We start from the raw sequence: 24,109 nt of genomic DNA on the forward strand, positions 1-24,109 counted from the left end.
AGCCTGTGTGCCACAACTACTGAGCCCCGCACTCTAGAGCCTGCAAGCCACAACTACTGAGCCCATGTGCCACAACTACTGAAGCCCACACGCCTAGAGCCCATGCTCCACAACAAGAGAAGCCACCACAATGAGAAGCCCACACACCGCAATGAAGAGTAGCCCCCACTCGCCGCAAGTAGAGAAAGCCCATGCACAGAAAAAAAAAACAAAACCAGCCAAAAAAAAAAAAAAAAAAAAAAAAAAAAAAGCCAGACAACTAACTGTAGAAGAGTTAAATACATTTCAGAACAGGAACTGGAGTTCTCATTTTTTTCTACCTTTGTACCCTTACCTAAAGAAACACAAATACTATCAACTTTAACAATAATCACCTTCAAGGAGCTGATGATTTATAGTTACTGACTCAAGATTTCACTAAAAGCCTAAGCAAGCATTTGGCCAGAAGCTGTTTTTCCAAAATCTCACTATCCAGAGGCAATCTGTGACCTTTACTCCTTTCTATTTTCCCTCTACTTCATTTCAAAAAGGGGTACAATTACTCAGTTGTTTCCCCTAAGAGAGTTTCATTCATATCTCTAAGGAAGCACATATTAGTTAATTTGATGCTCCAGAAGATGTAATCTACTAAACAGACCCAAGAGACTTACAAGAGTTTTAGCACAACCAACTTTCCTCTAAGCGGACCCAGTTTAGTAACAGTCCCATAATTAGCATCAAATTACATCATAAATCCACTCCATGAAAGTATTCTTTTATGGTAATGTTTACAGAGTTGATGAACATAAGTAAAAACTGTTCAGGGGATTTAAATATATAATTAAAGGAAAACAAATGGTCCTACATGGCCTGGCTGCTTACGTGATAGGCAGCTTCAATGCAGCCACTAATTTCTCTCCAATGGGTTCACTTAATGAAAACTTAAGTGGTACTTAAAGTTGACTACTACCTACAGACCTACAGAAGAAACATTTGAAAGAAGTCAACCCACACCTGGGAGGAAATGACTTCTAAAACTACACTGACATACCAACACACATCCAGCAGAATGTCTCAAGTTACAAAGACTGACAATACCAAATTTGGGGAGGATGTGGAACTCGTAAACTGCTAGTAGGTGTGTAAACTGGTACAACTACTTGGAAAAATTTCTTAGCAGTATCCACCAAAGCTACCACATATATAGTGTAGAGTCTGGCCATTTCATTCATACACACACACACACACACACACACACACACACACACACACACCAAACAGAAATGCATGCACATGTACATAAAGACTTGTACAAGAAAGTGCACAGGACAGCTTCATCTACCACAGGGCAGACAGCAGAAGCAAGAAGAACTACAACCCTGAAGCCTGTGGAACAAAAACCACATTCACAGAAAGGTAGACAGGATGAATAGGCAGAGGGCTATGTACCGGATGAAGGAACAAGATAAAACCCCAGAAAAACAACTAAATGAAGTGGAGATAGGCAACCTTCCAGAAAAAGAATTCAGAATAATGATAGTGAAGATGATCCAGGACCTCGGCAAAAGAATGGAGGCAAAGATCGAGAAGATGCAAGAAATGTTTAACAAAGACCTAGAAGGATTAAAGAACAAACAAACAGAGACGAACAATACAATAACTGAAATGAAAACTACACTAGAAGGAATCAATAACTGAGGCAGAAGAACGGTAAGTGCCTGGAAGACAGAATGGTGGAATTCACTGCTGTGGAACAGAATAAAGAAAAAAGAATGAAAAGAAATGAAGACAGCCTAAGAGGCCTCTGGGACAACATTAAACGCAACAACATTCGCTTTATAGGGAGGGGTCCCAGAAAGAGAAGAGAGAGAGAAAAGACCCGAGAAAATATTTGAAGAGATAATAGTCAAAAACTTCCCTAACATGGGAAAGGAAATAGCCAACCAAGTCCAGAAAGCACAGCGACTCCCATACAGGATAAACCCAAGGAGAAACATGCCGAGACACACAGTAATCAAATTGTCAAAAATTAAAGACAAAGAAAAATTATTGAAAGCAGCAGGGGAAAAATGACAAATAACATACAAGGGAACTCCCATAAAGTTCACAGCTGATTTCTCAGCAGAAACTCTACAAGCCAGAAGGGAGTGGCATGATATACTTAAAGTGATGAAAGGGAAGAACCTACAACCAAGATTACTCTACCCGGCAAGGATCTCATTCAAATTCGACAGAGAAATCAAAAGCTTTACAGACAAGCAAAAGCTAAGAGAATTCAGCACCACCAAACCAGCTCTACAACAAATGCTAAAGGAACTTCTGTAAGTGGGAAACACAAGAGAAGAAAAGGACCTACAAAAACAAACCCAAAACAATTAAGAAAATGGTCATAGGAACATACATATTGATAATTACCTTAAATGTGAATGGATTAAACGCTCCAGCCAAAAGACACAAGCTTGCTGAATAGATACAAAAACAAGACCCATATATATGCTGTCTACAAGAGACCCACTTCAGACCTAGGGACTGAAAGTGAGGGGATGGAAAAAGATATTCCATGCAAATGGAAATCAAAAGAAAGCTGGAGTAGCAACACTCATTATCAGATAAAATAGACTTTAAAATAAAGAATGTTCCAAGAGACAAGGAAGGACACTACATAATGATCAAGGGATCAGTCTAAGAAGAATCTATAACAATTATAAATATATATGCACCCAACATAGAGCACCTCAATACATAAGGCAACTGCTAACAGCTATAAAAGAGGAAATTGACAGTAACACAATAATAGTGGGGGACTTTAACACCTCACTTACACCAATGGACAGATCATTCAAACAGAAAATTAATAAGGAAACAGAAGCTTTAAATGACACAACAGACCATAGAGATTTAATTGATATTTATAGGACATTCCATCCCAAAACAGCAGATTACACTTTCTTCTCAAGTGTGCATGGAACATTCTCCAGGGTAGATCACATCTTGGCTCACAAAATCAAGCCTCAGTAAATTTAAGAAAACTGAAATCATATCAAGCATCTTTTCTGACCACAACACTATGAGGTTAGAAATCAATTACAGGGAAAAAAACGTAAAAAATACAAACACACGGAGGCTAAACAATACATTACTAAATAACCAAGAGTTCACTGAAGAAATCAAAGAGGAAATCAAAAAATACCTAGAAACAAATGATAATGAAAATACGACGATCCAAAACCTATGGGATGCAGCAAAAGCAATTCTAAGAGGGAAGTTTATAGCTATACAAGCCTACCTCAAGAAACAAGAGGAGTCTCAAATAAACAATCTTACCTTACACCTATCTAACCTTACATCTAAAGGAACTAGAGAAACAAGAACAAACAGAACCCAAAGTTAGCAGAAGGAAAGAAATCATAAAGATTCAGAGCAGAAATAAATGAAATAGAAACAAAGAAAAAAATAGCAAAGATCAATAAAACTAAAAGCTGGTTCTCTGAGAAGATAAACAAAATTGATAAGCCATTAGCCAGACTCATCAAGAAAAAGAGGGAGAGGACTCAAGTCAATAAAATTAGAAATGAAAAAGAAGTTACAACAGACACCACAGAAATACAAAGCATCTTAAGGGACTACTTACTACAAGCAACTCTATGCCAATAAAATGGACAACCTGGAAGAAATGGACAAATTCTTAGAAAGCAATAGAAAATATGAACAGACCAATCACAAGTAGTGAAATTGAAACTGTGATTAAAAATATTCCAACAAGGGCTTCCCTGGTGGCGCAGTGGTTGAGAGTCCGCCTGCCGATGCAGGGGACACGGGTTCGTGCCCCGGTCCGGGAAGATCCCACATGCCATGGAGCGGCTAGGCCCGTGAGCCATGGCTGCTGAGCCTGCGCATCCGGAGCCTGTGTTCCGCAATGGGAGAAGCCACAACAGTAAGAGGCCCGCGAACCGTGCAAAAAAAAAAAAAAAAAAAAAATCCAACAAACAAAAGCTCAGGACCAGGTGGCTTCACAGGTGAATTCTATCAAACATTTAAAGAAGAGCTAACACCCATCCTTCTCAAACTCTCCCAAAACATTGCAGAGGAAGGCACACTCCCAAACTCATTCTATGAGGCCACCATCACCCTGATACCAAAACCAGACAAAGATACTACAAAAAGAGAAAATTACAGACCAATATCACTGATGAATATAGATGCAAAAATCCTCAACAAAATACTAGCAAACAGAATCCAACAGCACATTAAAAGGATCATACACCAGGATCAAGTGGGATTTATCCCAGGGATGCAAGGATTCTTCAATATATGCAAATAAATCAATGTGATACACCATATTAACAAATTGAAGAATAAAAACCATATGACCATCTCAAAAAAAAAGAAAAAATAAAAAGTGCACAGGCACCATACTTGTTCCTGGAAAGAACCCAAATGTCCATCAACAGCAGAATACATAAATATATTGCTAGTATAGTCATACAATAAAAATAAACTACTGCTGTATGCAACAAGGATTATTCTCAAAAACATTTCTGAGTGAAAGAAGCCACACATAAAATAACACATTAAGTGTTTTTGTTTCTGTTAAGTTCAAAGAGAGGCAAAACTAATCCATTGTGTCAGGAATCAGGGCTGGGATTACATCTGAGGAGGAATGACTATTACTGATATATATGTGTGCTCACTTTGAAATATTTCATCAAAAAAAAAATTTATTTTCAGATAAACCACTGTTCCACTTCAATTCAGCTTGAACTTCGGTGTGACCTTGGAAGGCTTTCTATTCATTGAACCACTATTGTTTGAACACCCATTCTGTACCAGGTACTGGGGATGTACTGGTGAGTAAAACAAGACATGATCCTTGCCCTCCCTCAGACAGCTTAGAATCTCATGGAGAAAAAGACAAATTATCCAGTAGATGAACATATCTATAAATTATATAAAACATTTACAAATTACAGAAGCCTGGAAATACCCTAAGAGGTGAAATGGGAAGTGGTTAATGTTGGGGAAAGCCCCAAATAAGAGGATGAGAAAGGTATCTGCTCTGCTTTTAGCATCTTACCTGGCTCAGAGCTGCTGCTTATTGTGGGTCTAAAGCAGCAGACATGATTTCTTTTTAGGCTTCTTCTTTTCCACTGGTGTTTTTCTATTTATCTGTCTGACCAGGTCATAAAATATCTAAATAAAAACAAGAAAAAGTACTTATTTAACCAATATTTGAGACCTTGTTCCACAAAACAATCTTGATTCTGTGAAATACTATTCTGCTCTTGGATCTCTATTTTGCTGCTTTGTTTTAACAGCAGGTTTCTAAGAAGCCTCAGTTGATTTTCAGTCAGGGTAAAGCACAACTTACGTACTTACAATGAGGGAAATACACTTGCTTTTAGAGATATTCAATAACAAATTAGTAAAAAGAATTAGTAGTTAAAAAAACAAGATAGTGAAGTGGAATCTTTGATGCTTCAAAAACCTAATTATTAAGAGAATAGTTAATGCTTCACTTATATCTTTATACTTGCTTTATTTTTTAAAAAGTTCAAACTTACAGAAAAGTTGCAGGTACCAAGAACTTATGTATTTTCTTCACCCATATTCACCAGTTAGTAATATTTTGCCAAATGTACATTTTTCCAAAGAAGAAATGCAGATGGCCAACAGGCACATAAAAAGATGCTCAACATCGCTCATCATCAGGGAAATGCAAATCAAAACCACAATGAGGTATCACCTCACACCTGTTAGAATGGCAATTATCAAAAAGAACACAAATAACAAATGTTGATGAAGATGTGAAGAAAAGGGAACCCTCCTACACTGTTGGTGGGAATGTAAATTGGTGCAGCCACTGTGGGAAACAGTATGGAGGTTTCTCAAGAAAACGAAAAATAGAGCTACCATATGACCCAGCAATTCCACTCCTGGGTATATATCCAAAAAAACCCAAAAACACTAATTTGAAAAGATACATGCACCCCATGGGACTTCCCTGGTGGTCCAGTGGGTAACACTCCATGCTCCCAATTCAGGGGGCCCGAGTTCGATCCCTAGTCAGGAACTAGATCCCACATGCATGCTGCAACTAAGAGGTCCGCATGACGCAACTAAAAAAAAAGATCCCTAGTGCCATAACTAAGACCTGGCGCAGCCAAAGTAAGTAAGTAAAGAAGTAAATAAATAAATATTTTTTAAAAAGATACATGCACCCCAATGTTCATAGCAGCATTATTTGCAACTGCCAAGATATGGAACTGTCCATCAACAGATGAATGAATAAAGAAGATGTGGTGTATATATACAATGGAATACTACTCTGCTATAAAGAAAGAAATTTTGCCATTTGCAGCAACATGGATGGACTTAGAAGGCATTATGCTAAGTGAAATAAGTCAAAGACAAATACTGTGTGATATCATTTATATGTGCAATCTAAAAAATACAACAAACTAGTGAATATAATAAAAAAGAAGCAGACTCACAGATACAGAGAACAAACTAGTGGTTACCAGTGGGGAGAGGAAGAGGGGAGGGGCAATATAGGGGTAGGGGTTAAGAGGTACAAACTATTAGGTATAAAATAAGCTACAACGATATATTGTACAACATGGGGAATATAGCCAATATTTTATAATAACTATAAATGGAGTTAAAACCTTTAAAAATTATGAATCACTACACTGTACACCTATAACATATAACATTGTACAGCAAACTATACTTCAATTTAAAAAATAATGGTCCTAAGATTACAAGCCTAAATTAACTGTTGAAGGGGGGACCCCTTCATTTACCCCCCTTTGGGATAAACAGATTTATCCCAAAGCTATTGATTCATTTATATTCTTTTCTTTCTGGTCCATCCTACACACTCTCCCATTTTCTTTCAACCATTTAATTCTATTATCTTATTTTGAAGAAAGTTGAAAACATAAGAGTTTATGAACAAAATGGTAGTTTCTGTTTCACAGCTCCAAAGCCCTTCAAGAACTTAATGTTCATAAGCCATAAACAAAATCTCATTAGTTCCCCAGCCTCAGTGCATAATCTATAAGTGAAAAATAACAAAAGGATAAACTAAAATAGTAAATTAATCAAAACAGCATGTTTCTTCATGGTAGCCATGGGTTTCTGGTACTAAACAAAATGGTAACTGGTTTTGTGGTATTACCCTTAAGGATTTCCTTGGCAAACGGTGCCTACCTCACAGCAGCAGTGATGAGGGCAAGTTCGAACTATAGTTATTGGGTTAGATATGGTGAAAGCCCTCGGTCTAGGTTCTTCCTCATCCTTCTGAACTACAGAAAAATCTAAAGGGAACACAGAATAATTTCTCAATCCCTCTATCATTCCTTAATTGGGATGTTTTGATTCCAATTATTATTCCAGCATCAGCAAAGAACAATTAATTCTTGATTAAGACTGATGTGATTCTGATACAACTATGTACTACTTTCAAAACACAACAAAAATGATGAGTTTTTTAAAAAAATATTTATTTTTACTTATTTATTTTGGCTGTGCCGTGTCTTAGCTATGGCACGTGGGATCTTCGTTGCAGCATGTGGGACCTTTTTTTTAAGTTGAGGCATGCGGACTTCTTACTTGCGGCGTGCATGCGGGATCTAGTTCCCCGACCAGGAATCAAACCTGGGCCCCCTGCATTGGGAGAATGGAGTCTTACCCACTGGACCTCCAGCGAAGTCCCAAGAGTTTTTTTAAAAAAATTATATATTCTCTGATATAGATAGTAGAGAATTAGAGGGCAATTTAGTTAAGCAGGATGTCCCTGTATGATTTCAAACTTGAGTCCAAGAGTTCAATCATGTGAAAGTATGATCTCTCTATCTTCAGGCACTCAGAAATCACACACATATTTTCAAGGCATTAGCTGTCTGAGGAACTATTAACTACCCCCAAAACTCCATAGTTGGATTATTAGGCTATCAAGAGAGAAATATTAAAAGAAAGAAATTATTACACTCTCAAGAATTTCTAGCATAAAGTTTGTATCTTTTCCAAAAGAGTAAAGAACCTTAAGTAGCTAATGTATTTCATTTTGTTGTATTTTTTTTCTATTTTTGTTTTATAAACCTTCATGTCAATGGTTGATTTCAACGAGGCTACTGTGAAAAAGTACCTCTGCTGCATGGGAAACTGAAACCCAGAGGAGGGAGATCTAGTAGCATGTAAGTTCCCACAAACAGGTAATGCGTGAAAGGTAAGGAATACCTCCGGTCCACTGTGCTCACTGGACCCTGGCCCAACTCAACCTCAGCCGAGCCCTATGAACTTGGTGGTCGGGTACCAGTGAGGGTGATCACAGGACAGCAGGAACTATATCTCTAAGGCCAATCATCCTGCAGATGGTGACCGTGCACTACTACTCCCCTAGCCAAGCTCATCGTTTTACCTCATGTGTTTATGTGTTTTACCTTAAAGTTCTCTCTCTTTTCTTTTTTGGTGGTGGTGTGGGGGAGACTAAACCAAAAATCAACATTTTATGATCAGCCGTGTTTTTCAGGATAACATCTATGAAACTGTAATTCCACAACAGAGAAAGTTGAAACTGGAAGCATTTCATACTTCCTTTCATTTACTTGGCAGTGAATTACAAATAACTGTTGTTGAAGATCTCAGCAGGACTTGTTCCCCATTAGGATGTAAACTTCTTGAGGGCAAGAATAGTGTCTGTCTAAATGACTGTTACCCTGGTGCCTAACACAGTGGAACATAAGAACACAATGAATATTTGCTGAATAAATAAAATTTATGAATTTCTTATTTTTATGTATTTATTAAAACTGGTTTTACCTGAAAGACAAGCTTTGACTTATTATTTGTAAAACTTATTTATTTATTTATGGCTGCGTTGGGTCTTCATTGTGGTGCGCGGGCTTCTCATTGCGGTGGCTTCTCTTTGCTGTGGAGCACGGGCTCTAGGGCGTGGGCGCGTGGGCTCAGCTGCTCCGCGGCATGTGGGATCTTCCCGGACTGGGGCTCGAACCCGTGTCCCCTGCATTGGCCGGCGGATTCTTAACCACCTCGCCACCAGTGAAGTCCCACAACCTTAAATTTTCTTCGTGCCACACGTTTAAAGTAATTTGGTCATTTAAAAAGTCAAATAATAGTCTACAACCATAATATCAGTGAAGGAAAAGTGACCAAAAGAACCAAAGGCCAGAGAGGAATTATAAGCAAAAACACACCAGAGGACTCTGATAACCTAAACCAGTCTTAACTCTCATCTATGTTGTAAGTGTGCTGAACTCTGACTGATTACCTGTGATGCTACAAATGGCAAGCACACTGGCAAATGAAGACTTTTGTACTACTGGGAAAGGAAAGAAGCCTATTCTGCTTTTTTTTTTTTTTTAAGAAAAAAAAAAAAAGGCTTATGTTAAAATTAACAAAAAGCAAAGGAAACTCTTAAGATTTTGTTTGGATGTAGTGGTCGCAGTTGGGGATTGCACTAATCTTTTAGGGATCCGGTAAACTATTGGCCCTTTACATCCAGGCAGGCAAGCTTACTTGTTAAGCATTCCTGTCCCCAGCTATGTTCTCAGGATAGTGGAGTAGTTAAGTCACGGACAAAAAAAGCCTTGTGCAACCTGCTGTATCAGGCCTAAAAGACCGAGTGAATTATAGTTCTGTATCCATCCACACTCACACAGATTCTTCCCTTTGAGTCATGCACCAAAGGGAAGCAGGACTCAAAACACCAAATTCCATGATATCTTTCTGTACAATATAAGTTCATTACAGTAACTACTTCTATTTTTTTATTTTTCTACTTGACTTTACAACCTTTTTACACACATCTGTATAGGTAATTGTTATAATACAAGGGTGATGTGACAATTTTCACACACCACTTTCTGGCTTATCATTTAGAGGCTTAGCAGGACTTTAAAAAACATATTCTTTAACTTAAACCACCTCTTTGCCAACAAGGTAAATATAAGTGTCCTCATCACAGCCAACAAAGTGATTTCATATAAGAGAAGGAATATGGTTTCTAGGAATTACTTAGTGTTTTCCATAAATTGATAGATAAAAAGACTACTTAAAAGAACACCACTTTTTCTTTTTAAAAAAATGTTTTTGGCTGTTAACTTGAAAGAAAGGAAACTAAAAAGGCACTTATTTGTGCTGCCTAGCAGCTGTAGTTTACCTCATTAACGTTGATCTTCGACTTTGCAGAAGATTCTAAAAAGGCACAGTTACACCACTGTCTTGCTAAATTCTGACCCTGTTCTTTGCCAACTACTCGCTCATCTTCCAGGTCACATTTATTACCAACCAAAATCATTGGAACCTGCGAGAAGGAAAAAATCATATAATAAGCCCTAACATACTTGTTACTCAGCCTTTTATAAGTAAGCAACTACCAGCCACCAACTGAAATGTCTTAGTTAGGAGTATAATCTTCATCAAGTGCTTAAAAAAAGGTGTACGTACGTGCATTGGGGGGAAAATGGAGGGGGAAGAGACAGAAAAAATATGGACAAGATTCTACAACACTGATCTGCTAACTTATTTTAAGACTATAATCCCAAAATGCTCAGGTGGACTAATGCTAATGGCTGAATTCCAAGTAGAAAAATCTGAAGGAAAAGGAACCTCCTGCAATACTCATTGTCTTGGTGTGTTTTAAGTGCCTCATTTCACAGGACCAAAAAATGCCAATAGCAGCGGCAAGACCAACACGTTAATAAGTTTTACTTCTACAACTGACATCTAGATCTGAAGACTAGCTTAGGTGAGATATTAAGGAAAAGAATAGAAATACAGCCACTGAGTAGCTATGTCTTCATCTACAACTCAATCTTTAGTTTATTACATGGGATAAAGAGATTAACATTACCAGAATTCAGTGATTTGCATGTAATTGCCTATGAAAAGAGAACTCTCTTAGATGAATTAGTCATGGGAAGAAAGAGAACTATTCATTAGGTTATGGTTGGTCATGAGTCATATGGTGCAAATTCCTCCCGCCTACAGTATTACCCAAAGTTGAGGTCTTAAGCAGGTGCCTATGTTCCCATTAATAATGAGAGAGAACACACAAAAACAGAAAAGAAGGTACAAATGAAATTTTATATCCTAATTTATACAACTTTTGAAAAAGGAACTTTCTGTAGCTCAAAACTGAGACAAACGTAAAATATACATTTAATCTTTGCAAAAAGGCAAAACAACAAGGATGCTATTCATCAAATAAGACAAGAATTCTAAAACAGTATATTTTCAATAAAAAATTAACATTAAAATAAGAATTCTAAAACAAAAACAAAAAAATATATAAAAATGTAAGTTAATTAAGATCTTTAACATAATTAAAAGGAAATAACTAAGTAAAAACTGTACCAACAGAATTTTAGAGATAGGAACACAGCATTACGGTTCTTAATAATGTTCTCTGAACACTGTTTCTGACATAACTACCAACTTTCCAAGCCCAACTGGAGTCCCCCTTCTTCTACCAAGTACTCTTTGATTCTTCTTTCTCCACTCCACTTATGACCCACATAGCACCATGTAGGTCATAAGTGCAGTAGAGAAAGAAGAACTTTACATACGTGTCCTTCTTTTCTAATCATCTCAGCGTATTATCTGTAGGTAAATTTAGAAAGCTTAAAAACGTTTTTGGTCACCAGGGCTCTTAGGCGCATGGTAAATACCCTCTAAATCCTCTACTGATAGAGAAAATGGACACTTATTATTTGGCCACAGAGAGATGGCAGTATGCTATATATAGAGAGAAATACTTACATCTTCTGTGTCCTTAACCCGTAAAATCTGTTCCCTCAGGTCTTGTAAGTCATTAAATGTGGACTGAGCTGTAATAGAATATACTAGTGCAAACCCTTGGCCATTCTTCATATACAAATCTCTCATCGCTGTAAATTGCTCCTATAATAAAAAATATGCAATTATAAATATGACTTCTTAAATGTATATTGAAACAATTTAAATCAGAATAATCACAAGTGAGCTACTGAATTTTTTTTTTAATGTATGTATGTATGTATATATAAATATTTTTTGGCTGCATTGGGTCTTCGTTGCTGCACGCGGGCTTTCTCTTGTTGCGGTGAGCGGGGGCTACTCTTTGTTGTGGTGCGTGGGCTTCTTATTGCGGTGGCTTCTCTTGTTGCGGAGCACGGGCTCTAGGCACACGGGCTTCAGTAGCTGCAGTACGCAGGCTCAGTAGTTGTGGCTCGCGGGCTCCAGAAAGCAGGCTCAGTGGTTGTAGTGCACTGGCTTAGTTGCTCCGCGGCATGTGGGATCTTCCTGGACCAGGGCTCAAACCTGTGTCCCCTGCACTGGCAGGCAGATTCGTAACCACTGCGCCACCAGGGAAGCCCTGAATTCTTTATTACATGTTATCATGACAGGAAACATAAGACGTGATACACGGTTTCTGGAAAATTTGACATGAATGTTCCTGTCCCCTACGTACATGACTAGAAACAACTACAGAATTAGAACGGAAATCTTAACCACTTTAATTTGTTTCTGTGTGATTTAGAAAAACTGCATATAGTTCCTTTTTATATACAGATTTTAATTATTTTGGTGCTACAAAAGATGATGTCCAAGGTAGTGGTTTTTGGAAAAGAGAAGTCCAAGTACTGAACCCTGAGGCCCTCCAACATTAAGAGGTTGGGGAAATGAAGACAAATCAGGAAAGGAGACTTAGGAGTAACGAATCATACAGGGGGAAAAGCAAGCAAGTGTTGTTTCCTAGAAGTCAAATGAATAAAATTTTTACAGATAAGGATAATGATCTACTGAGTCAAAGGTTGCTGAAAAGTCAAGAAGGTTGAGGATATATCCGAGGGATTGATTATGAATGACAGACCATGGACTTGAAGCTGTATAAAGAGGGGGTTGAGGATATGATAGATAATCAAAGATGTTAGATTTAACAGACTGCAGATTACAGTCAGGTTGAAAGGTATGAAAGGAAGTGAGATGGAGAAACAAGAGATGGTTAGTAGAGAGTAGGGCACTTGAAAATGAGATTTAAGATGGTATTGTGTTACTGGTAATCATATAGTCTAGGGTAAAGAACACGGGCATGAATGACTGAAGCAGGGTGGAGGTCAAGGAACTGAGAGGCCAAGCTACTGGATCATCTATATTACCCGTAAAGATTCTATTTGGATACTAAAATCACCAAGAATTCGGACTAAAGCAGTGTTGGAGAAAGTAAGCAAAAATCCTCAAGGAGTAAGGAGTGATCTAGAACAAGATCAAAGAGCATCAACTACTTTCCAGACGTTATGCAAGGCACTGGGGACAGAGAAGTAAACAGAAAATTACAACACAGCATGCTGAGTGCTAGGATGGTAGAAATACAAGATATTTGAGAGCACAAGCCGAAGATCTCTGCAGAAGGGGAAAATTTTAATTTGGACAAGAGGAGGAAGAAACAATGCCCTCACACTTGTGGAGGCTGTGAAAGGAAGAAATAGAAAGTTTTTTTTTTTTTTAACTGTTGGGGTCTTTGGGAACAAAGGAGAATTATTGCTGATTCAGAAGCTACAAAATTTGGGGGTTGGACGAAGTGGCAAGAGGGGGAGGTCTCAATTCAGCTGATATAAGAAAGAAGGCGTTCCAGTGATCCAAAGCTTCCTGTTGGAATCAAGATCCATTTTCCCACAAAAGAATAGAAAAATATGGTATAATTTGTACTCTAATTGCTCCAGTCTGCTTAAGTTTTTTTTTGATCTGAAGCTTTCTTACCATTTATAAAATTATAGTGGGAATATTTGTGCTGAATTTTAAAACAACTTAAAACATTTAAGAATACCATCCATTTTAAAGCTAGGAATTGCCTAATAGGTAAAGTCTACGTATATGGAGAAAAAAAAAGAAAAGAAAATCATTTAATGTGTGCATTTTTTGTGGTAGTATAATTGTGGCAGAATAAAACCATCATTAATTAATTAAACAATTAAAAAGGTGAGGACAAATGAAGACAATGAAAATAAAAGCAAATACACAGAGCTCATACTATATAAAAGACATTTTGTGCCAAGTGATTTATAATCACTATCTCATTTGATCATTATAAGCACCCTATAATGTACTAAACGTCATTATACTCATTTAAGCATGTGAAAAATGAGGCTCAAAATAATCCTAAGGATTTTTGTCAGAACACACGTATCTGTCACCAGTCCCTTGAGATGTTAAAATGCTAATAAAAAGCAAAAAAAGTTTTTTAAATAAATGAATGACCATGGTGTCAAGAGTCAGTCTTATTTAAACCCAGAGAAATACCTATTTTAACTAAAATTCTGTATTTAAAATACTTTCCTTTTGTTTGTTCGTTTAAAGCACTAAGAGCATAATCCTTACCTCAATACAGGGAAAAGAAACTCAACACACAGATTCTGTAGGTGAGCGCAACATACAATTTAATAGTGATATGTGGGCATTAAGTACATCATAGATAGTTTCACACACATAAGAAAATTTAGGAAGCCCTACGTTTAGAGACTTAACGTTCTTAATCAGAACAAATGCTTTTACTCACAGAAATCATTCAGGTGACCATACACTGTTCACAAATGAAAATCTGTCCACCCACCCCACCCCCACCAAAAAAAAAGAGAAAACATCCTTACTGTTCCTGCTGTATCCAGGATTTCGAGCATACACTGTTGGCAGTCTACTTCAACTTGCTGTTAGGGTCAGGGCAGGGGGGTGGGGGGTGGAGGGGGATGAAAAAGTAACATCAAAATGTCAGTCTGTTTTCCTCCCACCTCTTCACTCAAAGTCCCTATTAACAACTACAAAGCCTTTCTCTAGCAGTTTGCTGTATTGGTGGAGACCAAGTTGGTACTACAGTAAAGAACAGGAGGTCTCAAACACATTCTATTAATAATACAGAAGCTAGGACTGCTAATCCTGAGTTTGGATATTTTTCTGACCACTATAAACTCTGAGTAATGATTGCTGTTATTATTAGAAGCCAATGGTCATATTCTGCAACTTAAGGAAAAGCTGCAACAAACAGGTATAGTTCTAACAGGGAAAAAAAATGTATAAAGTATGTATATTTATATTATCTTCAAAACAAAGCACAAAAGCAGCTCAAAACAGCCAATATCTGGGGGGTAAAGAAAACTTTGCCAACTTACCAGATTCAAGTTGTCAAAGTTTTACTAAAATATGCCCAAATTTAATACAAAGGAAATTCTTAAGAGATAAAGGGAACACAATAACACTGAACCTATAGAGTTCTCAAGACTTTAAAAAAAGGTACTTCTTTGGAAAAGCTGTGTGTATAAGGTGAAATTTCATATACTGAATTCTACTTTCCCAGGGCTTTATAGAAGAGAAGGTTGTCCTAAAGAAAGTATCAACTATTAGCTGTGAGGAAAATGTTTAATAAAGAAGGGATTAAGAAAAGTGCTTCAGCATTCAAGGTACAGATCTCCGTTTGTAGTTAAAGCTTTAACCAGCAACTTATTTGGGGGAAATTTCAGTAATGCAACATGGTCTTCTAAAAATAAACGTATTAACCTAAGGACTATTTTAAACTCTGCTTCTCTGTCAGATCAGGAATTGATGAGGAGCACCACAGGTGGATCTACAAACTCACTATCTACCACTTACGGGACAAATATGATAACAACCTGCACAATCTGTGAATGGGCATGTTCAATGAACAATGAGTCAGGTCTGTAGTTTCTCAATATATATCACAATTTTGTTTCCAATTTACAGATAATGAAACTGCTCTGCCAGTAGGCTTGATGAACTTAATTCAGCAAAAGTTATAGCACTATTTAAAGGTAAATTCTAAAACATCTACCAAAGCAACCCTTTCTTATTTGTTGAAAGGCAAGTTAATCTTTTTGGGGGGCAGTGGGGTATATCGTTGGTTACTAGGCTTTCTTACAACACTGTCTCTTCCCCCCCATAACATACTTGGGAAATAAAATCATGAAAATTCTCCACAATTCTAGCTAGTCTTATAGTTAAATAAAATAGTATTTTTTGTCAAGACCAACTATTAAAATTTTTTTTCCTTTTAAATAAGCTTTATTTTTTAGAAAGCAGCTTTTGGTTCACAGCAACACTGAGCAGAAAGTACAGAGTTCCCATACACCCTTTTCCTGCTCCCTGCTAGCTTCCCCCACTATCAGCATCCTGCATCAGAGCGGTACACTTGTGAGAATCAATGAACCTTCCTGTATCAACACACCATTATCATGCAAAGTCCACAGTTAGCAATTTTACTCTTGGTGTTCTGGTGTTACAGAATCCAACTCTTTAACTTTTTACAGTTTAAAGGAGAAATATTTTTTAAGTTATTATACAACTAAACAAAAATAACTTTCAGTTACTGTATAACTTCAAGCATAAAGTGTTCTTAATTTTAGTTCACAAAAAGAGTAATCAAAAATATACCTATTTATATGCAATTTTTCTACATTAAAAGAATTCCCACCAGGAAAATGTGTACATTAAAGAACAGATTACTGATCAGTAACAGAACATGGAGCTCTCTATAGCTAATAAGCAGTGTTCCACGAAAAGTATTTTGTCTTGGTGAAACTTTTAAAAACAAATACAGAACATCTGTATCATTTCTCAAAACTATTTTCAAAAAAGCAATTCCATGGATCAAGTTTTAACGTCATAAGAAACTACTTGTAAGCATGTGTATACAAGTTTCATATTTTACCTTTCTGTAGGAATCTTCTATCGTTGGGTCATATTTTTCAACAAAAATTCCCTGAACAAATTGAACTGTCTAGAAATTTAAAAAAAGCAGACAAAAGTTAAGGACTTAAAAGAAAAATCAGCCCCTCTTAAATGTTACTTAACTTCGCAAAGTGGTAAAGGTTAAATGTAATTATATGAAAACTCTGTGTAAACATGCAAATGTGAAGTGTCATTATTTTTCAATATAAGGATACATTCATAATTAAGAGTACACTTATGAAAGGAGGTGGTCATGTTAAAAACTGTCATCAGTGCTGCTGCTGACATTACACTGTTAAATAATTACTATATTAAGTTTTAAAATACTACCAGGATACAAATAAGGACATGGATTCTAATTTACTAAAACGTGAAAATTTATCAGTATTTAAACTCCTATTACCCCTCTATGTATCTATAGCAAGTTTTATCTCATACCCTCAAAGGAGAGAGACAAAAGGTTGTAAATTTTAAAAAGTCTTGAACAGTCTTTCTAATTGTGGGGGAAAACAGAAGAGGGAATTAAAATTTATTGAGTTTATTAAATTTATAATCACATTCAAATTTCATATTCACCCCAGAAGTAGTTATTTTTCTGATTTGCCAGCTGAGATTCAAACATATGCCTTCCTGATTCCAAAGCCTTACTCTTTGCATAGGAAAACATTACCTACTCATCTTTTTCAGATTATCTACTTTTATCTCTAAAATTTCTATAAGCAAAGATGGGAAACTAGGTATTTTACCATTCAGTAAATGAAAAGAAGTACAGAAGATGGTTGTGAAATATTTCCTAGATAGCTTTAGAACAGGGTCTGGTACATCACTGCCTAAAAGCAAGGGTAAGAATGTGGACTGAGGTCATTCACACTTCAATTAGCCAGAGGAATATTTTATACACTATTTTAGCTTGAATTAAATAGATTAATTTGAATATAGTAAACTTCTTCAGCTATCTATAATGGTGGTTCCATTTCCTCAGCTCTCATTTACTCTTCAACCCACCCCAGGATGGTTATGGCATCATCACCTTACTGTAGCTGCTTTTATCACATCCAGCTACTATGCTATGACTTCTGAGCAGTCAAGTAAAGGTACATTATTTACATTCAAGTACAAGATACATTCTTCTATGCTGGATCCTCCAATCCTACCTACTCTTTAAATGCTGAGAGGTACTCAGAGCCCAGTCCTGAGTACTCTTCTCTCTCTAGTCTCTCCCTAGACAACCTCATTAATTCCTATGGATTTTAAATTAATTTATTTATTTTAAAAAGGTAATTCATGGACGTAGGACAAAATGCAAAAGACACAAAAACATATGTAATGGTAACTAATTCTATTTACCATCTTTTCCAATTCCACTCCCAAGGAAGTAATTGATATGTTATCTGCAGCTTATTGAACCTTGCAAAAATAGCCTCTGTTCTTTTATAATATCTCCCCCCTCATTCTTCCTTTCTTATAAAACACATATGGTACTCTACACTGCTTAGTATCTTTTTCCTCCTAAGTAATACAGCTTAGATATCATTAATTATCAGTATATACAGAGCTGCTGCATTCTTTTTAATGGTTTATAGGATTCTACTCAAAATACATATTAAAAACTTATTTAGCCCCTACTGGTAGACATTTAGGTTGTTTCCAAACTCTTGCCACTGTAAAGAATGTTGTAATAGACATCCTTGACCATGTCATTTTGTATATGTGAACTTATGTGTGGGATACATTTCCAGAAAGGGACTTGCTGAATTGAAAGTTACATGCATTTAAAATAACGGATACCAAGAGGGAGGAGATATGGGGACATATGTATATGTATAACTGATTCACTTTGTTATAAAGCAGAAACTGACACACCATTGTAAAGCAATTATACTTTAATAAAGATGTAAAAAATTTTAAAAAATTAAAAAAATAATAAAATAACAGATACTCGCAAACATTCACCACAGAGGTACTAAATTACACTCCTAACAGTAACATAATTCCCATAAAATAAATACCATAGATATATTCATGGCAACCCAAATCATACCACAAGTCTCTCTTTTAAGCTATTGTCTTGAGGATGTGATGTTTATTTGATGTATTTACTTGAACATCTCACAAGCACATGACATTTGATATGACTCTTGATTTTCACTCTCAAATCTGCTCATTCTCCAGTGCTTTCCTTCTACTTCTTTAATGGTCCATTCATAAAATCAGTAGCTTGACTGTGAAATTTGGGAGTCACCCTCGACAGCTCCTTCTCTCCTAGTCCCCATATCAATCTAGCACTAAGTTAATTGTCAATTCTACCTCCTATTTAACTCTCAAAACATCTACTTTTCTCTTCTTCACTGCTAATATAAGCTTCCACAAACAACAATGTGGTGTATTGCATTAACTCCCAACTTTTTTCCCACATCTTCTCTGCCTGTCTTCTAAATTACTCTTGATAGAACAAAGTGCTCTCTTTAAAACATATATCCAATTCTGTCACCACCACCACCCTCCAAAAACCCTACCTTCAACAGCTTCTCATTGTCATTAGGAATAAATTCCAAGTTCTTACATGGTCTTCAAGTCATGATCTGGCCCCTGCTTATCTCTCACCTCATTTCCCTCTACTTTCTTCCCGGTTCACTCCTATCCCAGCAACTGTGACCCTTCTCAGTTGTTCAAATGCTAATTTAGGTTCCCTTGTCATAGAGGTCTCTTAACAATATATACTTTTCTTTAAAAGTATCTCTCTCACAATTATAATCAAGTAGTTCTTTGATTAATTGTGTATCTATTACATCTCCTCCACTATAATGTAAGCTCTGTGAGGGAGACTGTGACTGTTTTTGTTCACTGTTGTAACTTTAGAGTCTGACGTTATAGAAGCTCAACGAACACTTCCTAAATAAATACAGCATGTGTACAAAACAATGACCTTTATTCCACTTAAGTCTGGGATGGGGGTAGGGTAGGATTTACTCCACTGGTACTTGTAATAATCAGTCTCCCACACTAGAATGTAAGTTCCTTAACAATGAAAACAATTTTTATTCCTCTTTGAATCACAAACACTAGTGCTTAACATAAAATAGGTAGCCAATAAATATTTGATAAATGAAAGAATGAATGAGTCACCATTACAAAACTACACATCCATGGTTACTGAATGAGTCCTTGTACCCTGGTAGGCCAGATATTAGGCATATAAAACATACTGCCACCTTTTCTCTTGAGCGACTAGAAGTTGTAAAGCAAGAAAATATCACCGTTCTTCTTGTATTATATTAATTAATTATAGTTAGGTGGCTAACTTACCAGAGCAGACTTCCCCACGCCTCCTGAACCAAGGACCACTAGCTTGTACTCACGCATGATGTGGTCTTTTTAAATACTGACAATCTGAGGGGAAAAAAAAAAATCAAAGATTAATAAACATGCTAAGAATAGCCTAAGAATGTACAACTGTTACATGAAATAACATGACATTTTGTTTTTTGTTTGTTTTTTCCCTTAAAACTATCAAGAGGAAGACAGAGGCTATACAACAAAACCATGAATATTTTAATATAAATTTATAGGACCACTGCCAGGCATTTTAGTTCATTACAGATTATCTTTGACTAGTCATCAATCATTAGCCTGTTCATGTTACTTCGTATTTGGTCAGAAAATAAGATGATTAAAACTAGTAGTTATAGCTACAATCACGAGCCCAACTCTTTACGAAGCTATCACTTAAACTTACATACTTTTTTGAAAAGTTCACTCATGAGCCTGAATATAATGAAAATGCTATTTTATTTGCTTAAAATATCATATGTAATTCTATACTGTTTTGTTCATTATTGTATTATTGGTGAACCACATAAACTGTTACCTCAAATATTATTATGATACAAATGGGAAAATGTAGATGAAATTTTTGAAACTCTGTAGGTAGGTACTGCTGGTTTATTTCATAAGGCCCAAATTGCTGGGACGGGGGGGGGGGGAATAAATATAAACTTTATTTTTTATCTCCATGATTATCTTAAAAAGATACAAAAGAATTGCCAATGACCATGATGGTGTAAATAGGAATGAACTTTCCATCCCACAATAAACAGCTAAAACACCAAACAAAATATATGAAACAACTGTTTGCAAGACATGGTTGGACAATAAGCAGTATAGCACTGTGATCTCTGAGAGGTGGGAAGGAAATGAAGCGAGACCTACACCTGCCCTGGCTTTCTGCCTAGAGGTACTTTTCAGATTGTGATGCAGGGAGAAAAAACTCAAGCAGAGAAGTTACCAGAGAAGTGGGAGTTATGCACAGAAAACTCCAGAAATCTGCACAGGGGTCCACCTGAGTCTGCGGCCAAACACTAAGCCAGGCATGCAGGATGAAACTCCATGAGGTAAGGCAAAGAATAAATAGGAATCTGTAAGCTGAGCAATTCCCAGAGTGCTGGGAAATATTGACATTCTGACCAGAAGAGTCTTCTTTGTTGAAAAATAGGCAATTCACTTGAAACCCCAGAATATTCATACTTAGTACAGGAGTAAACAAACCCTAGAGTAAAAAATACTCTACATACTTCCTAAAAAGGCCTAAAAATAAGCCTCAAAAGGATTGAGTCAATCCATAGATAACAACTGCCTGTCAGAACAAGTCCAAGATTTTTTTAAAGAAAAAAAAATTCCACCATTCAACAATATAAAATTTTCAATGTCCACAGCATCCAATAAAAATTAATAGACACATAAGAAAGAAAGAAAATATGACCTGAAACTAGGGTGGAATGAGTCAACTGAAACAGACCCAGAAGTGAGATAATGGAATTAGCCAATGAGGACTCTAAAACTGCTATGATAAATATGCTCAAGGATTTAATGAAAATATGAGGAGAGAAACGGTAGACATAAAAGAACCAAAATGAACTTCTAGTGTTCAATAACAGTATCTGAAATGGAAATATAACCAGATGAGATTAACATTATATTAAATACTGCAGAAGGAAATTTCAGAGGAACTGAGATGAAGATAGAAAAAAGTTGATGAGGAGGGTAAAGAGTGGGGAGATGGAAGGAGAGGGAGAGAGAAAAGAAAAGGAAGAAGAAAAATAAAAGAAGAAAGAGGAAAACCACAGCTATCAAGTATATGTGTGTAACTGGAATGGGGTGGGGGTGGGGTTGAATAATAAAATACTTTCAAAATTTGATAAAAACTATAAATCCACAGATCCAAGAAACTCAATGAGCCCTCTCCTTAGTATAAATACAAAGAAAAGCACAAGGCACAATAATCAAATTCCTGAAAAACTGTCAAAGAGAGAAAATCTTACAAGAAGCTAAAGGAAAAAGTTTAGCCACAGAGGAACAAAGTTAAGAAAATATATAGACTTTCTCGAGAAGCTATGCAAGACAGAAGAAAATACATCTTCCAAATGCTTAAAGAAAAATATGGTCAACCTAGAATGCTAAATACAATGAATGTATCCTTCAAAAATGAAAGTGAAATAATTTTTTTTTTCAGATCCAAAAAAAGAAAGAAAAGCTGGGAGAAGAAATAAGTTCACCAACCTGCACTTAAAAAAAAGCAAAAAAAATTCTTCAGGTGGAAGAAAATGATAACAGATGGAAATGTGGATCTACATAAAGAAATGACAATTGGGGCTTCCCTGGTGGCACAGCGGTTAAGAATCCACCTGCCTATGCAGGGGACATGGGTTCGAGCTCTGGTCCGGGAAGACCCCACATGCCGCGGAGCAACTAAGCCCGTGCACCACAACTACTGAGCCTGTGTGCCACAACTACTGAAGCCCGCGTGCCTAGAGCCTGTGCTCCACACAAGAGAAGCCACCACAATGAGAAGTCAGTATACAACAAAGAGTAGCCCCCGCATGCCACAACTAGAGAAAGCCCGTGCGCAGCAACAAACACCCAATGCAGCCAAAAATAAATAAATAAATAATTAATTTAAAAAAAGAAAAAGAAAAAGAAATGACATTACTAAAGAAATAAAAAGTACCAGAAATGGTGAGAGTAAATCTACAAGACTTTTTTGGCCTCTTAAAGCAAAAATAACAATGTACCACAGGGTTTACAACATACATAGAAGTAAAATATATCACAATAATAGCACAAGAAAGGGAAGGGAACTGGAAGTATAACGTTCAAGGTTCTTTCAACCAGACAGATCCCCATATCCTTAACCCCCTTTCGAGGCCCCCAGTGATTCTTAGTCTGAGGATTGCTGTCATTTTAACAAGATATGAATTCATCACCTCTCTCATCCAAAAATGTGTACCTTTAGAGAGGGAATCCTAATATAGTAAGGCTTATTTATGCTCCCCAAATTGCCTCCTAGGGCAATAGAATTTGGGGAAAAGCACTCAGAGATTGCCAAATTATTTTGGGTACCCTGTAAGAACAAGATATTTGTCCCCTGTTACTCAACTCGAGGGGTAAGAGAGTCGACTTCCAAAATCATTTTTCATACATACTGTATGCATAGAAAATTATTTTCTTTACACCTAACAAGTACCACGGATTATAAATGTATATACATATGCACAAATGCAGATACAAGAATAATATAGCTCAGATAAGAAAACACATACAAATACCCAATGAGGAATAATGTAGATTAATATTTTCTTTTTAAAGGGGGTTAGTTCTAACTCATTACTGCCAAGTTAGAAAACTACTATGTTCTTCCAAGCAAATCCCATGCCTTTTTATGGAAATCTCTTGTGCCGTGCACTCCCAACACAGCACCAGAAAATTTCTCACTCTGGTTAAGATTCCCTGACAAATAAGGAGGACAAGAATAAACATTACACTATGTTTACATTTTAAGTCAATCTTGAATCCCTAACACTATGGTCTAAGTTATAACATTTTTTCACTCTTCGAACTTCAGCAAAACTACTTCTAAATTTCATAAAGTAACAACTTGATTTCTTTGTGATGCAAATAGACCCCAACTTTGTTGTTTCTGTTTTTAAATATTTAAACTAATTAAAAGATGAAATAGTTTCTCCTGCACAACTGAACCTATGAAACAAAATTCATTAAAGGAAATTTAGTTGTGACAAGAAATTTTGGAGAAAAAATTTTTTACATTAAGGAACACTGAAGCTTAACAAGCAGTTATACTGTTGGTTATATTTAAATATTTACAGAAGCTGTGAATATTTTAAATGTGACAACTGACCACAACATGTTGGGGATGGGTGGGGATGGTGGTGAATAAATATGGAAATGATGGTAAGACTTAAGTTTCTAAAATAAAGAACAACGTTCCTCATAGTACATCATAATGCAACATCAACTGTTTTTGTAACATAAAATCACATTATCTCATTGAGAGAATATCTTCCTTGATACCTTTTCCTCTTATTCTTCTCAAGAT

At 36.4% G+C, this 24,109-nt stretch overlaps 1 protein-coding gene across 4 annotated transcripts in view; it reads right to left on the bottom strand.

The window, feature by feature from the left end:
• The window catches only part of RAP1A (RAP1A, member of RAS oncogene family), a 73,679-nt gene that overhangs the window by 1,895 nt on the left and 47,675 nt on the right, over positions 1 to 24,109 (bottom strand). For 3 of the 4 annotated variants that reach the window (XM_029227799.1, XM_029227801.1, XM_029227800.1), the window contains exons 2-7: positions 20,026 to 20,109; positions 16,700 to 16,768; positions 14,631 to 14,687; positions 11,764 to 11,904; positions 10,163 to 10,306; positions 5,054 to 5,169 (exon numbers count right to left, since the gene is read on the bottom strand). In XM_029227799.1, the coding sequence (XP_029083632.1) occupies positions 5,083 to 5,169; positions 10,163 to 10,306; positions 11,764 to 11,904; positions 14,631 to 14,687; positions 16,700 to 16,768; positions 20,026 to 20,082 (555 nt within the window). In that variant the 5' untranslated portion in view covers positions 20,083 to 20,109 and the 3' untranslated portion in view covers positions 5,054 to 5,082. Of the gene's footprint in view, positions 1 to 5,053; positions 5,170 to 10,162; positions 10,307 to 11,763; positions 11,905 to 14,630; positions 14,688 to 16,699; positions 16,769 to 20,025; positions 20,110 to 24,109 lie in introns of those variants that run through there. The other variant, XM_029227802.1, reaches the window with a different exon arrangement.

The sequence above is a fragment of the Monodon monoceros genome, unplaced genomic scaffold, assembly GCF_005190385.1.
Source record: "Monodon monoceros isolate NGI ecotype Baffin Bay Population unplaced genomic scaffold, NGI_Narwhal_1 Super_Scaffold_18, whole genome shotgun sequence".
In the NCBI taxonomy this organism is placed as follows: Eukaryota; Metazoa; Chordata; class Mammalia; order Artiodactyla; family Monodontidae; genus Monodon; species Monodon monoceros.